Source organism: Watersipora subatra, chromosome 3 (genome assembly GCF_963576615.1).
Source record: "Watersipora subatra chromosome 3, tzWatSuba1.1, whole genome shotgun sequence".
NCBI lineage: Eukaryota > Metazoa > Bryozoa > Gymnolaemata > Cheilostomatida > Watersiporidae > Watersipora > Watersipora subatra.
Window position 1 is genome coordinate 59,328,008 of NC_088710.1, and position 15,387 is coordinate 59,343,394.

Below are 15,387 nucleotides of genomic sequence, written 5' to 3' on the forward strand. Positions count from 1 at the left end.
ATGTTATGTGATGTTATAAATGCATCATTTATCATCAGAATACTAACTCACGGTGTTCCACGAGACGCCTTTTTTGATGTCACAATCATCCAAGTGGTTCTGAAAAAACTGAACAGTGGCACCCCAGTCTGACTGATTAAATTCGTATGGTATGTTCCAACCCAGTGGCCCAAACTTTCGCCTTTCTTGCACAACAGTGTGCAGGAAGGAAACGGAGTAGAGCATAGGTTTCCACTGGCTCATGTTGTTTATGTCGAGAAAGTCTTGGGTTATACCTTTGAAAAGATTTTATGATTTGCTGCCATATTGAATATTTATATACTAAACACACTGGCTAAACGATATCAAACCGTATCGGTTGACCAGCATTTCAGTTTGAGCAGTTTTTGTGATTTCTTTGTTTACAATCAATAATGAATTAAAGTGTTATAGAACTAAAGATGACAAAACTGCAATAGAACATGAAAACAGTGCCATTTGTTAGATTACTCATTAAATCGATTACTGCAAACTGCTGTAAATGTACATGTACAACACAGTTGTCAGTGCGCCCATTTACTACAATGTTTGTTGTAAATGGGCACACCGACAACTGTGTTGTATAAGTACAGCAACCAGCGGCAATCGATTTATTAACATTCGTAATAAGAACTAGAGAATCACAATTAGTCAAAAAGGTAATAGACAAACTGCAAATACATAAATACAACCTGTCTTTAAATACTCACAAGAAATCAACTTAGTGCCTAGATAATACTTTGACGAAACTTTCATGAAGACCAATGTAGTGTTTGAAATTATATCAAACTGTATCATACTTGCAATATCATATTTGTGAATATGGATTTTCAATATCCTTGTTAACAAACAAGTCCTTTCAATAAATAACTAATCATCAGCCATAGACAGGTACATTGCAAAATGAACAAGTGAAGGTTTCTGAACAAAATGTTTCCTTCATAGTTAACAAGTGTCAAATTTAAAAATGAAGGAGCGTAGATGTAACCACAAGAATAGCCGGTGTCTCACCAAATCACACAAACTCTTTCAAGTGATTTGAAGTTTGAACACCATATCGCAAATTTTAGCATGAAATTTTCAGTAATTTTGCATGAGACTATTGCCAGAGCTTACGCGTTCTGCACAGGCATGGGAGTATTTATGGCTATCATACCTAGTAGCTAGTGCAATTAGCAAGATTCAGATGTCAGATCTCATAATGACCACGTGTACTAAAACCATTTGATGCTGAGCTTGGAAGTTGAACATTCCAAAAATGACAGGCATTAAATAGTACTAGCAGATGATTATTCTAAGAAAAAGCAAGTAATACAGAATGCAAAGTTTATAAGGCTTGTAGTAACCGTTAGCCAAAAATCAGTGAATGTTATTAGAAAGATTCAAATGAATGGTTTCATGGAGCCCAAAAAATCATTGAGACGCTGCTGAGCGAATATTTAAATTTAAGGTGACTTACAGAGTACTTTTGTGAACAGCCTTGAATGTTGGACAAATTATTGCCATATAAAGGTTTATTTTTGTTTAGACAATGCTTAGAAGGCATTCTTTTAACCAAATATATGGTTTAGATTTGTTCCTTTAAATAATAGCTTTAATATAGCTTCTAGTATATTGAAGTGCCACAAATGGTGTCATCAAATTAGATTGGGCGTTAAGTCAAATACCAGGCCAGTGTCAGAATACATCACGGCTCAAAGATGATGGTGTTGACAACTCTTTAAAACTCCCATAGCAAGAAGATGGTCACATGTTTACTAAAATGTATTTGAAAAACCAATAATATCATATATAGACAACATTTAAATAATCTTATGTTAATATCTGTGACTCAACAGTGACAACATAGAAAAATAACATCAAGATAAATGTGAACCTTCATAAGTAAAACAACCTCTGCAATGTTTAAATTATTAGTTGGCACAAATAATCACAATAGGAGAAAAAATATAACTCTCCAAGAAATATCACAATTATTTGAATGATGAAATGCAGCTTTTTGAAAACAAACTTATTTCAAATCGCTTGTTTGAAGCATGATAAGATCATCAACTCAGAGAAAATTAGAATGGAAACCATTCGCAAGCCAATCAGTGAGATTATAACAACTTCTGGACAAAAAGATCTACCATAACTTTCAGCAACTGATAGTTTGAGACAAAATCATTTGCAGACAAATGACCTCTCCGTTTAGCAGCTGATATTCATCCAATTTTAATAAAACAGAAAAATTTATACAATTTGAGCTTCCTTATGCTCAAACAATAGAATTTGAGAAGATATAAAAAACTGGCACATTGAAATATTGTAAAGTTGACTATTGATGACAACATTAACAATGGACGGAAAACACGTCTACTCATTCTGCCTTCCAAGCAAAGAGACACGACCAAAGGCCACTCAGCCCGACAGCTCAACAGATTGTGAATTAGGAAACTTGCTGCCAGATGACGAAGGAACTTCTTCAGCAACGGCATTTGGTCTGAGGCAACACTTTTTTGGTCGACATAAACTGATGATGGTGTCAAAGAGATGTTTATTGAACATGGAGTAAACAATGAAATTAGCCCCCACGTTAATCATGAGAAACAGGTGGGCAATCGGCTGAACCTTGGCAACGATGAGAGGAGAAATAAACTTCCATAGAAGTCGAGTGGTCACATCTGGCACATTTGAGATGACGAAGGTAATGCTCACAACGATAATCATTTTCGTTAGCCTAATTTCTTTCAATCTCTTCACAGTAGCCTTGGCACTCGCCACCAACTTCTGACTAGCGGGGTTACTAGTTTTAAGAGCCAGGATGACGAGTGTATTGCTAACTATGATGATCAAAGTTGGCAGCGCGTAAAGAAAGAGGACAGCACTAATTATCGCGTAAAGTTGGTAGGCCTTGCGATAGCGAATGGGCGTATAGATTGAACCGTCGTCTCTCTCCACCTCATTCGGGATAATCCAGTAACCATTACACGGAAGCACTGTGATGGGCACCTCTAGAAACTCGTATACCCAAACAGCATTGACAGAGCAGCAACAGAGCACTATGGTGAGTATGACGAGGTAGGCGCGCTTGCTCGTGCTCAGCGTGCCGGCCTTGAAAGGAAGCTTGGTGAGAATAAGGCGGTCAAGAGTGAGAGCAACGACGAGCCAGCTTGAGATGCTCGAGAATGTGTTACCAATCAGAGTGACGCTGTGCGAGAGACGACCGGCGAGTCCAAAGTTGATGACAAGGCTTGGCCAGTGCTGCAGTACATACCTGCAAACAATTATTTTATCCAGTCTCAGTTCCTGAATTTACATGCTAATAAACAGTACATTGAATATAAGTCAAGTGATATTTTATTGACCACATCATCATAATTGCACCGCCTACCAAAATGCAGGGTTGAGTACCTACATGTACATACACCTACTAAAGGTTACCGTCAAAATAGTATTTTTCCAATGTATTCAGTGCTCACCAATCCAGACGCATGATCATTTTTATAATTTGAAGAAATTGATAACTGGTGTAATAAATTGTTGCACATCTGTCACAATTAACATGCCATATGATGGGCCTTTAAGAATGTCTTAACAAAAATTGTCAAAATTTCTCTTGCTATATCTTTACTATCTTGGCTATTAAAAGGCTTCAATATTGACACATCAATTCCAAATGCAGTAACCGATTTCATTTGATATGGTTGGCCTATCGGGTTGCCTGCGGCAGTAGGTAAAGTATGCCTCTGTGAATAAATTAAACAAATAGACCCGCGATATAGGCATCAATATATAGGCATCAAAACCTCATGCAGGCCAGTTGCTATTAATGTTATTACATAACTATAACCAATGAACATTTGCTGTATCTACGTTATTTTGTGACATTTTGGATCCAAGTTCGATATTTGTAGTATTTTTGACAATTAACTATAATATAAAATGACTTCAGAACAATTTAAAAAAATAAAAACCAAATACATGTGTATATAAAAATTCATGTTTTTCTATTGTCAAAATAAGACCGATAGATTTATTATTATTTCTATCATTATTATTGTCAAAATAATAACAATAGAAATTCATGTTTTTCTATTGTTAAAATAATACCATTATTTAATAACATTATAGATTACAGATAAAAACGTTGGCAAAGTTTTGAGGTAGACAAAATTAATCCAATTACTATTCAAGCAAAAGCAGAAATGGTCCCGAAGGAAGAGCATGTCAAGAGATGTGCAGGACAAAAGCAAAGAGAAGTGAAACAATACAGCTGACACTCACCTGTAGGTGTAGAGAGGAGCGACGAGGGCATAAAACAAGTCGCTTAAAGCGAGGGCATGAATGTAGACGATCAAGGGTGGCTTCTTCTTTTGTAAAAAGCATGCCAGCACAACTATGCAGTTGCCGAATATTGCAAACAAATTGAGAGCAGCCGAAAGAACAAATACCGATATCCAAAGGCCTGAAAGCCTGAGGTCATCCGTATCATATTCGCATATCTGGGTACCACCGCCTTCCAAGAACACAGTCTTGTTAAGTAACATTTTGCTTTAAGAGACAAACTACAGCTGAATGTGCAGATAGTCAAACTAGATATAAGCACTTACAACAACTGCTTTTATATGGCGAGGCTCCGTAATATGGTTGCCATGGTAAAATGTAAACAAATCTCTATCATAAGATGCACAACATTATAGCATGAGAATCACTTCTAGGTGGCAATTGAACAAACATGATTGGCTAATGACAGTAACAATGTTAAATTATACAAATGCTGTATCTCATATGCAATAATGACAAAGATATTCCGGTAAGGGTGATAGCTGCTACAATAGAATGCAGGTAAGAGTATCATTACTGGTGCTACCTGTAGGGGCATGCTACGATGAAGAGTGTATACCAAAGCGTAATCTAGTAAACGCACAGCAGGTAAATGGCTATCACCAATGATACATAGACAAAAGTGCCTTATATTAGAGTAGGAGGAACCTTGCAGTCACCTGTGTAAGTCCTTTTTAAACCAGCTTTTATTCCCTGAGGAGGTTCATTTGTGAACTTAATGGCCATCTGGAGGAGGGTGATGGGAAACTGAGGGTGCACTTCCGTAGTGATCCACACTCTAAACGTAGGCTCTATGCTTTCAGTGTTGAGCAGTGACTCCATCAGCTCTATCATATACTCTAGCCCGAGGTGACAGTTCTGCAAGAGGCACCAGCCTCCACTCTACAACCAGCCACATGTAATGCTTTAATAACATAAAACATTCAAAGTTGCTCACAAGCATTTAAAATTTATTAAAATTTGTTTTCAATTGGCTGGGCCTATGACTTATTCTCTAGGTCTTTGTAGACAAGATCTTGTCTACAAAGTAGACAAGATTTAAACAACAAAAATTCAAAGTAAAGCAAATTTGAGAATTTTGTGCAATGTGAAAGCCAAAGTGAGACGCGTAACATCAGCGGTAGTAAAATAATGATAGCAAACGTAGTTAGAGTTATAGCGTCATTCCTTGTCATGCTTACATTACCTTACATTGCTTACATTCCTTGTCAGCCACATTACCAGAGGTACTTGCAGCTTATGGCTGCAAGTACCTCTGGTAATGTGGCTACAACCACTGGTACCTATGGTAATGTGGGTATAACCAGTGGTAGCTCTGGTAATGTGGGCACAACCACTCGTACCTATGGTAATGTGACTACAACCAGTGGTACCTCTGGTAATGTGTCTACAACCACTGGTACCTATGGTAATGTGGCTACAACCACTGGTAGCTCTGGTAATGTGGGCACAACCACTCGTACCTATGGTAATGTGGCTACAACCAGTGGTACCTCTGGTAATGTGACTACAACCAGTGGTACCTCTGGTAATGTGTCTACAACCACTGGTACCTATGGTAATGTGGCTACAACCACTGGTAGTTCTGGTAATGTGGGCACAACCACTCGTACCTATGGTAATGTGGCTACAACCAGTGGTACCTCTGGTAATGTGACTACAACCACTGGTAGCTCTGGTAATGTGTCTACATTTTTACAATTGTTTACTCACCAATCGCAATAGCTTCTATTTATAATTTTACAATGTCTTCATCAGCAATAACAAATTTAAGCAATATTCTACAACTGTTACAGTGAAAGTACATCTGCATAAAGCGTCATGGGAAAACTAAAGTCGGCAGATTAGATAAATCCTCTTTTAATCCTATTACAATATATATATTCAGTAGACAATCCTACAATGTCAATAATCTGTTCTGAGAATGTTTATGTTATGTGGATTTCTCCGAACCATAAAATACATGTAAATTATCTAATCTGTTCCTAATACATGTCAATATTGTCATATGAGAACTAAGGCTAACGAAAAGGCTAACTTTTGGCTATCGAAACTAGCGATAAGATAAACGCACGTCATGTATATTGTGTGATATTTACCTGCATAAAATGAGCCACTAGCCTCCTGGCATGCACCTCCTGTCCTTGGCCCATTGATATCGCTCGACAATCCACTCCATGCCTTTTAGCAAGAGTTTCAATTTGTACAGTCGGGTCGGAGCCCATAGACAGAAGCCCTATAAGAGGAGTACGAGGCTCACTCTCATGCCATGTCTCCTGTAGGTTGAGTATAACGGCACTGGCATATCTACAACCAAGATTATCAAAAATAGAAAACTAAGAGCTAAAACATAACTATTGATTTCTGACAATTAAAACCAACTTTGATCTGAAATGATCTTATTAAAACCAAGAAGATCCTGCTAAGTATATGGTAGATATCGACCAGTTTCTAATTTAAAGATGCTGTATAACGTAAAACAAAACACAAGCATTGGCCAAACACCCCACTAAGTTAGTCTAGCGCATGAGACATGCTTGATGACAGTAGCTATTGGAAGCCCTAAGAATGATCATCGGCTAACTTATCCGATTTGTAAGCTGTGATTTATGACACCGACGAGATGGCGGGTTGCACTACCTGTCCCCTAATGAGTCAGCTATATAAGAGCGAGCTTGGGCTATAGTTCTATCGGGGCACCAGCATCTGATGAGAAGAAGTCGACGAAATGTGTCAAGGGATGTAGAGTAGCCATCTGGAGTTGTTTCCTCTTCTGGGGCCTCCTTGTCAAACCAGTTTTTCCACTGTTTTTCATTTCTTGATATCTGGAGACAATAATAAGTTTATCGCTGTCGCATTTATCATTGCGACTTCAAAGTATGATTTAATTTTTGGAAGCAGAGAGTGTCCAAAAGAGAATCAATAATCAGGATTAATAAACTCAATCAATAAGCCGGTGTTTTGCATAATGCAGGACTTTTATATACACGCTACGTGATGTACTAAAAGGTTGGTACCACCAAACAAAAATCTCATAGAACAGTTCTGTTTTGTGCGCATGATGAATGCGGCATATGAGTCACCGATCTCGAATATAAATAAATGCTTCCCAGCCTCCTAGCTACAACCTATCACCCGTATCATATCGGGTGCCAGATTAATCAACATTTCATAAGGCAAATAATAAGAGACATGATGAATCAGGTATTAATTTCCCATCAATGTTTCTGATTTATCAATTATTTACCAATATCTCCAATAACTGTTGAGCAATATCTCCATCAATATCAGCAATATTTATGAATTATATAAGCTAGCCGCGAATATGCCAAACCCCTCCGATCCATGACCTGCCTATCACTCTCAACCTTGATGGTTGAACTTATCATCAAGATCCTCCGGTACAAAAATGATACATACAAATGATATGTCTGACGGCTTGCTAGACTCATTAGCTACATTTCCAGCATAAACCATACAGGACAAAGCTGACCATCACCCTTTGAACCATAAAGTTCTTCCTTCACCTTTTTGAAAACTTGTAATAAAATAAAATTAGGCAAACATAAATATGCTAAAATATTTGGTTTAATATAATTTCCTCACTCTTTGGGTCTAACACTATGTATAGTATAATTATATAATGCACTTGATATAAATTCCTCACTCTTTGGATACAATGCTATTTTACACGAGCTGAATTACCTGGTTTAAGAGATCTTTGAACTCTCTTAACTTGCCACTCAGCTCCACAAGGTTCAACCAGGTCATGTCTAGGATCCACCGACAGGGCTTTGGCTGTATATTGTTTAAATCAAGGGCTGCTCCTCCTTTCACAAAAACCTGTCAATAAGGTCGTAGATGTAGAGCAGACGACTGACAAGTGCCTGCTAAGAATATGAGGTAACGGAAAGATGGTAAATGGTATTATCGTCAGGCATTTCATCTCGCAACTAAGCACCAGCATAGAATACTTCCAGACATCTGGCCAGGAGCTCTGCTACAAGTGTGGACATATTACATACCAATATCAAGAGACGCTTCAGTTAAACAACTAAAGCAAAAGAAATTGTGACAAAGAAAGTTTTGTGAGAAACAACGCCTCAATCTTCTGTTCTTCATATTGACGACCAGTCAATAATAAGTTTCTGAAAGGCAAAATGTTAATGCACCAGGCAAGTGAGGCAAGAACGTGGCACTGAGTTACTAAAGCCTGTGTGTCAATTATAGTCCCATTAACCAAAGATGCCAACTCATCTGAGCTATGCCAATGTAACATAACAAGACCCGTATAACTCTAGCTCTGTGCATAGTCGAACAGATCGAATAGTCGAACACATAGACTTTAAAATCACCATTATTAAATGCATTAGCACCTAGAGGCTACGCGGATGTCCTTTGAGTGCATGAATGAATACATTCACTGCGCTTCATTCAACTCGGCTGATGGTACATGAATACAGGTGATGTTTTTGAAGCAATTAACGACACTCCACCTACAGTAACCATGCAAAATGATTGAGTTCAGCACAATCAGTCTGAAAAACTTAGACTATTAGTTTCTTCAGATTTTTCTGAAGAGATTCTCGCAGTGCCAAGAAGATCAACCTGATTTAGATTTTACATAAATATAAATCAAGTTTGTTAGAAAACTCTCAAAAGTTGATTTAGTTAAAACGGTATTGCTGGTAGCTGAACCATAAACTGGAAGATCAAATAAAGTTTACATCGATGTATGTAGGTAACACAGGCTACTCGATAAAGCCTGTCGGGAACACAGGCTACTATTAGGCTAATACATAAAGTATTCAATATTACATACTATTCAATGGCTTGTAACACAACCATCACAATAGCGATAGTCGTCTAAGCACTAATTTAGAAATGATAGCTCAGACTGCAGAAGCTGCTTCCCTCAATCTCTCAACACAAACACAAGAATACTATGTCCCAAATGTATGCGTATCACTAGTAAAAACAAACAAGGTAATTGTTAAGCATGACACGCCAACGAAACTTGAACCATAGTCATGACTCCTTCCGATGCTGCTTCAATAACGCGCTATGGCCGATGCCGATAGGCAGCTCGCTCACACTGGTACAGAATTTGTGCAAAAAATGAAAATCAGGAGAAATGTTAAATGTTCCAACATTTCATATGTTATTATGTTCCTCTAATGGCTGATATGAAAGCTATAACAATTAATTGGAGGCCTTATAAGGTTAAGAGACAGACAGAGAATCAGTGATCAAATCATGGCAGGCCCACTTATAGGGTAAACATCCTATTAATTTGAGGGCTGGTCTAATCCTGGATTATAGCAAAAAAAGCTATGACCCCCCTCATAAACGGGACACAACATCATCTGAAGGCCTCAATTACTGATGCATCATTATTAGGTTGGTGACAGGATTACATTGGTAGAATGGCACGCAGTATAAGTTGTGTTTATGCTATATCAGGTCAGCGAGAATGCTAGTGGATGCCGAGTATCAACTATGACCAACATCCTTGCAGGCATATTTACCAACTCCTGTAAAGGGTCCCATCAACTCGTTATAAGAGTAAGTATTTACCAACTCCTGTAAAGGGTCCCATCAACTCGTTATAAGAGTAAAAAGACATTGGGTGGTTTCAAAGAAAAAAGTCCAGCATAGGTCAGCTAAAACCCATGACTGCTACATGCGTGTCACATGGTCTGTACTAGCTTGGAGGCAGGGAAGACAACTTCTGCATTAAAACTACACAAACTCAAGGGCATAGTACATATTTACATGTCTTTCTGGTTAAGGAATAAAGAAGTAATTATGTTACTGGAGAATGTAGTGTGCTATAATATATGCTATACTATATACTATATGCTATACTATATGCTATATTATATGCTATACTATATGCTATACTAGCAGCTTTACTGCGAGTGCTCACTACTGCAGCCATATCTCAGTTTCAGCAATGCTCAGTAACGCAATGCCATCAACACCTAAAGGCTGCTAGTCTAACCGGCTATGTCCACATTTTTACTTTGCCTCAGTTCCCTTATTTTGACTCTCCTTCCTTCTTGTTCGTACTAACTATTGCTGATAATTTTGAAGTTAATGCAACCAACATTGTTTTAACAAAAACAGACTATTATTAATTTGTGGATGAAGTGTTTGTTTTTTATAATACTCATAAGTGGTTTGACACAGAGTAGAACAGAAATCGGAATACACCCGACTGCATCTATTGAACAATGTAATACTAAATTGGATGGATTTGATGCTACTGACATTGAATATCATCTACAGTTTAGACTTGCATGGCGATGCCTGAACTGGCAGCAATGACGATGCCTTAAATGGCAGCAATGACGATGCCTTAACTGGCAGCAATGACGATTCCTTAACTGGCAGCAATGATGATACCTTAACTGGCAGCAATGACGATGCCTTAACTGGCAGCAATGACGATTCCTTAACTGGCAGCAATGACGATACCTTAACCGGCAGCAATGACGATGCCTTAACTGGCAGCAATGACAGCTGAGAAAAGGTGACAGAAGCATGTTAGATTCTATAACCTCCATTAATAGAAATTTCATCATTTCTGACACGGATTTCTCGGATAAAATGTATGTAATAGGATATAGTATATAATAAATAGCGTGTCATAAAATATTGTACAAATGTAAGAATAATAGCCAGACACAACTACAATCCTTTGACAATACGGACATACTGATGTAGATAACTTCTATAGTATGTCATGTCAGGGTTGCAGATTCCCTCCACTCTGGAGTTCACAAGCGGAGGGGTAAGATAATTACTCGCCAGTTCTGACTAAATACGTTATTCAATTGTTACTATTATTATCAATCCATAAAAGGAAATTGCAGAATGTTAATTTGGTGTTATGGTAACTACAAAAGGAATATAAATCAGAATTGATTTCTCACTTGATAGTATATGACTAATCATGTGTAACTCCCGCATATATTTTACCCACAAGCATATTTGACCATGAACTCTTTATCAGCATGATGATCCTTGATGATTTGTCACCTCATACCAGGTACTCATGATAAACCTTCCAAGATCTAGTGGACAATTTTACTTTTTAAACAATAGCAATCAATAACCAATAAATAAGCATTACTTTATTAAATTTCCGCTAAAATGACTTCCACACAGCTAAAAAATGTGCTGGTCCAACATATACAGTGCAAGCGTTACGAAGTTTCTACTTGACACCCAGAGACAAAAACTGTCTTCGTTGTGATTGGCTACATACTCATCTTATCTTTTTGCTGTCATCCATGTAATCAATCAAGTATAGTAGGAGACATACAAAAATTATTTCAAAAGTTGAGCGAATGTCGCTTGACCTATACTATTCTTGACAACTAATGTTAGAACAAGGAAATGTAATGATGGCTTACTTGGAACTCCTCATGCTTGATATGACCTTTGTCAAGGTCAATCTTGAGCGCCATCTGGAGGGTGAATAGAAATTTGTGTGTCTCATAGAGCCCTCGGCATGTATATCGAAAAACCTCATATGTTAAGAAATCTATTATTGTCTGTACCCTCTTTGCTGCAAAAAACCAAAGGGGCATTCATATCACCTAACCGATATTTACCCTAGTTGCTGTGCAATGAATCCATGCGGTTCACTGCCACTCTAGTACAAGTAAATATGTTTTGAGAGCTGTCGAACAAATTGTTGAATTATCTAGCAGGAAAATACTAGATGGTGTATGTTTCTATAAAACTCGCAGCTAAAAATGAGACCAATAGAGTGCTTCAGAGAGGCATATCATGGAAAATAACAGCAACATGAATGTCAGGTGAATTTCTCGTGATTGTCATCAAGTGAAAGTTAGTAAATATGCTAAGTCAAATCCATTGTATCTAAAGCCAATTTAATATTGGATGATGAGCTGCCACAGTAATAAATAATGTAGATTATTCCACAGCGGCATTCTTCAAAGCAAAGGTCAAATAGAGGCAGCACGTTGTCATGGTTACAGCCAAATAGAAAAGGAAAAATAGCAATGAGACAAGTCCTCTGAGCAAATTAACATAATAGCTTGTCTGCTATTCTTAGTGCGAAATTGGGCATATAGCGTTTCAATGGCAATACCGTACTTCTAGATAGGCCCAATATTATTAATAAAGATGCTCAAGAATTGAATAAATACAATAATATATATACATACACATTAGAATAGATAAACTTACACATTAGAATAGATGTACATACACATTAGAATAGATATACATACACATTAGAATAGATGTACATACACATTAGAATACATATACATCCACATTAGAATAGATATACATCCACATTAGAATAGATATACATCCACATTAAAATAGATATACATCCACATTAGAATAGATATACATACACATTAGAATGGATAAACATACACATTAGAATAGATGTACATACACATTAGAATAGATGTACATACACATTAGAATAGATGTACATACACATTAGAATAGATGTACATACACATTAGAATACATATACATCCACATTAGAATAGATATACATCCACATTAGAATAGATATACATCCACATTAAAATAGATATACATCCACATTAGAATAGATATACATACACATTAGAATGGATAAACATACACATTAGAATAGATGTACATACACATTAGAATAGATATATATCCACATTAGAATAGATATACATCCACATTAGAATAGATATACATCCACATTAAAATAGATATACATCCACATTAGAATAGATATACATACACATTAGAATGGATAAACATCCACATTAGAATAGATATACATACGCATTAGAATAGATATACATACGCATTAAAATAGATATACATACGCATTAAAATAGATATACATCCACATTAGAATAGATATACATCCACATTAGAATAGATATACATCCACATTAAAATAGATATACATCCACATTAGAATAGATATACATACGCATTAGAATGGATAAACATCCACATTAGAATAGATATACATCCACATTAGAATAGATATACATATGCATTAGAATAAATATACATACACATTAGAACAGATATACATACGCATTAGAATAGATATACATACGCATTAAAATAGATATACATCCACATTAGAATAGATATACATCCACATTAGAATAGATATACATCCACATTAAAATAGATATACATCCACATTAGAATAGATATACATACACATTAGAATGGATAAACATCCACATTAGAATAGATATACATACGCATTAGAATAGATATACATACGCATTAAAATAGATATACATCCACATTAGAATAGATAAACATCCACATTAGAATAGATATACATCCACATTAAAATAGATATACATCCACATTAGAATAGATATACATACACATTAGAATGGATAAACATCCACATTAGAATAGATATAAATACATATTAGAATACCTGTAGATGTACATGAGCATCAAAGTTGAGTTGTTACATTCAGATGGCATTATAGAAAAAACTGTAAGTATTGAGTTGGTAACAGTGTGTAGAAGTGTTTTAGGTAAGAGTAATATAGTTAATATCATGGCCTTCTATAGTAGAAGGCGATGATATTAAAACTCATACTAAAATAGTTTTTTCTGAGTATTCATAAACCAATACGAGAAGGTAGTCGTGTTATTACAAAGTAGCGAGTGAATTATTGGATATGCTGCTGAGGTCAACTTGTGTAAAAAAACTATTGTCAAAGCGAAGCCAGTTGTCGTAGTTAAACTTTTCCAGTGATAACAAATCGATGGCTATCCCTTTATAGTAAACTAACATAATAATAATTATGGTACTGACAACATCCTTGATAAATATATTATATTACATTACGCTTTTCTTTCTTGTGTGTTCAGCTCGCCAACTTTGATTCATATCCAGCATGTGGTCAAGCATTACCATGTGATCTATTTGATTCATATCCAGCATGTAGTCAAGCATTACCATGTGATCTATTTGATTCATATCCAGCATGTAGTCAAGCATTACCATGTGATCTATTTGATTCATATCCAGCATGTAGTCAAGCGTTACCATGTGATCTATTTGATTCATATCCAGCATGTGGTCAAGGATTACCATGTGATCTATTTGATTCATATCCAGCATGTAGTCAAGCATTACCATGTGATCTATTTGATTCATATCCAGCATGTGGTCAAGCATTACCATGTGATCTATTTGATTCATATCCAGCATGTGGTCAAGCATTACCATGTGATCTATTTGATTCATATCCAGCATGTAGTCAAGCATTACCATGTGATCTATTTGATTCATATCCAGCATGTAGTCAGTCAAGCATTACTATGTGATCTATTTGATTCATATCCAGCATGTAGTCAAGCATTATCATGTGATCTATTTGATTCATATCCAGCATGTGGTCAAGCATTACCATGTGATCTATTTGATTCATATCCAGCATGTAGTCAAGCATTACCATGTGATCTATTTGATTCATATCCAGCATGTGGTCAAGCATTACCATGTGATCTATTTGATTCATATCCAGCATGTGGTCAAGCTTTACCATGTGATCTATTTGATTCATATCCAGCATGTAGTCAAGCATTACCATGTGATCTATTTGATTCATATCCAGCATGTGGTCAAGCATTACCATGTGATCTATTTTTACTGAATCAATAATTGCTGCACTTGCGACAATAATGCCATTTCTTGGCTGTGATTAAAACTACAGTGAAACATGGATAACTCGCCCACGGATAGCTCGAACACATGGTTAATTCGAACGGTTTCTTCGGTCCGTTCCCACGTAATGATAAATTGCTATAGATAACTTGAACTCAACACTGTTAATTCGAACAGTGTTGTGCCCAACGGTTACCGAGACGGTTGCTATCGCTTTAGAAAATCACTTTATTCCAAGCCATAGAGGTAAACCTCAACTTTTCGTAATTCATAAACGTCGTTATTACCACCATCAGCAAAATATTTTTGTCAACAACTTTTCTAAAGGTTTGGTGAAATTTGATTTATACAAAACA

The 15,387-nt window shown here is 36.4% G+C and overlaps 2 protein-coding genes across 2 annotated transcripts in view; both read right to left on the bottom strand.

Annotated features, from left to right (window-relative positions):
- The window catches only part of LOC137390801 (dynein axonemal heavy chain 8-like), a 93,653-nt gene that overhangs the window by 28,081 nt on the left and 50,185 nt on the right, over positions 1 to 15,387 (bottom strand). Inside the window, exons 66-71 of the mRNA XM_068077118.1 lie at positions 11,766 to 11,920; positions 8,050 to 8,187; positions 6,985 to 7,169; positions 6,444 to 6,651; positions 5,004 to 5,226; positions 52 to 275 (exon numbers count right to left, since the gene is read on the bottom strand). Coding sequence (XP_067933219.1) covers positions 52 to 275; positions 5,004 to 5,226; positions 6,444 to 6,651; positions 6,985 to 7,169; positions 8,050 to 8,187; positions 11,766 to 11,920 — 1,133 coding nt within the window. The remainder of the gene's footprint in view (positions 1 to 51; positions 276 to 5,003; positions 5,227 to 6,443; positions 6,652 to 6,984; positions 7,170 to 8,049; positions 8,188 to 11,765; positions 11,921 to 15,387) is intronic.
- On the bottom strand, positions 1,782 to 4,547 carry LOC137392249 (somatostatin receptor type 4-like). Its single transcript, XM_068078915.1, has 2 exons — positions 4,285 to 4,547; positions 1,782 to 3,274 (listed from the first exon to the last, which is right to left on the bottom strand). The coding sequence occupies exons 1-2, from the start codon at positions 4,545 to 4,547 to the stop codon at positions 2,419 to 2,421; spliced, it is 1,119 nt and encodes a 372-aa protein (XP_067935016.1). The 3' UTR covers positions 1,782 to 2,418.

What these genes read in the sequence shown, in the direction of transcription:
- LOC137392249 (XM_068078915.1), bottom strand. Translation starts at nt 4,547, where the DNA reads ATGTTACTTAACAAGACTGTGTTCTTGGAAGGCGGTGGTACCCAGATA. An exon ending in GCTCCTCTCTACACCTACAG is followed by an intron (nt 3,275 to 4,284) that starts GTGAGTGTCAGC and finishes AATTGTTTGCAG; the next exon opens with GTATGTACTGCAGCACTGGC.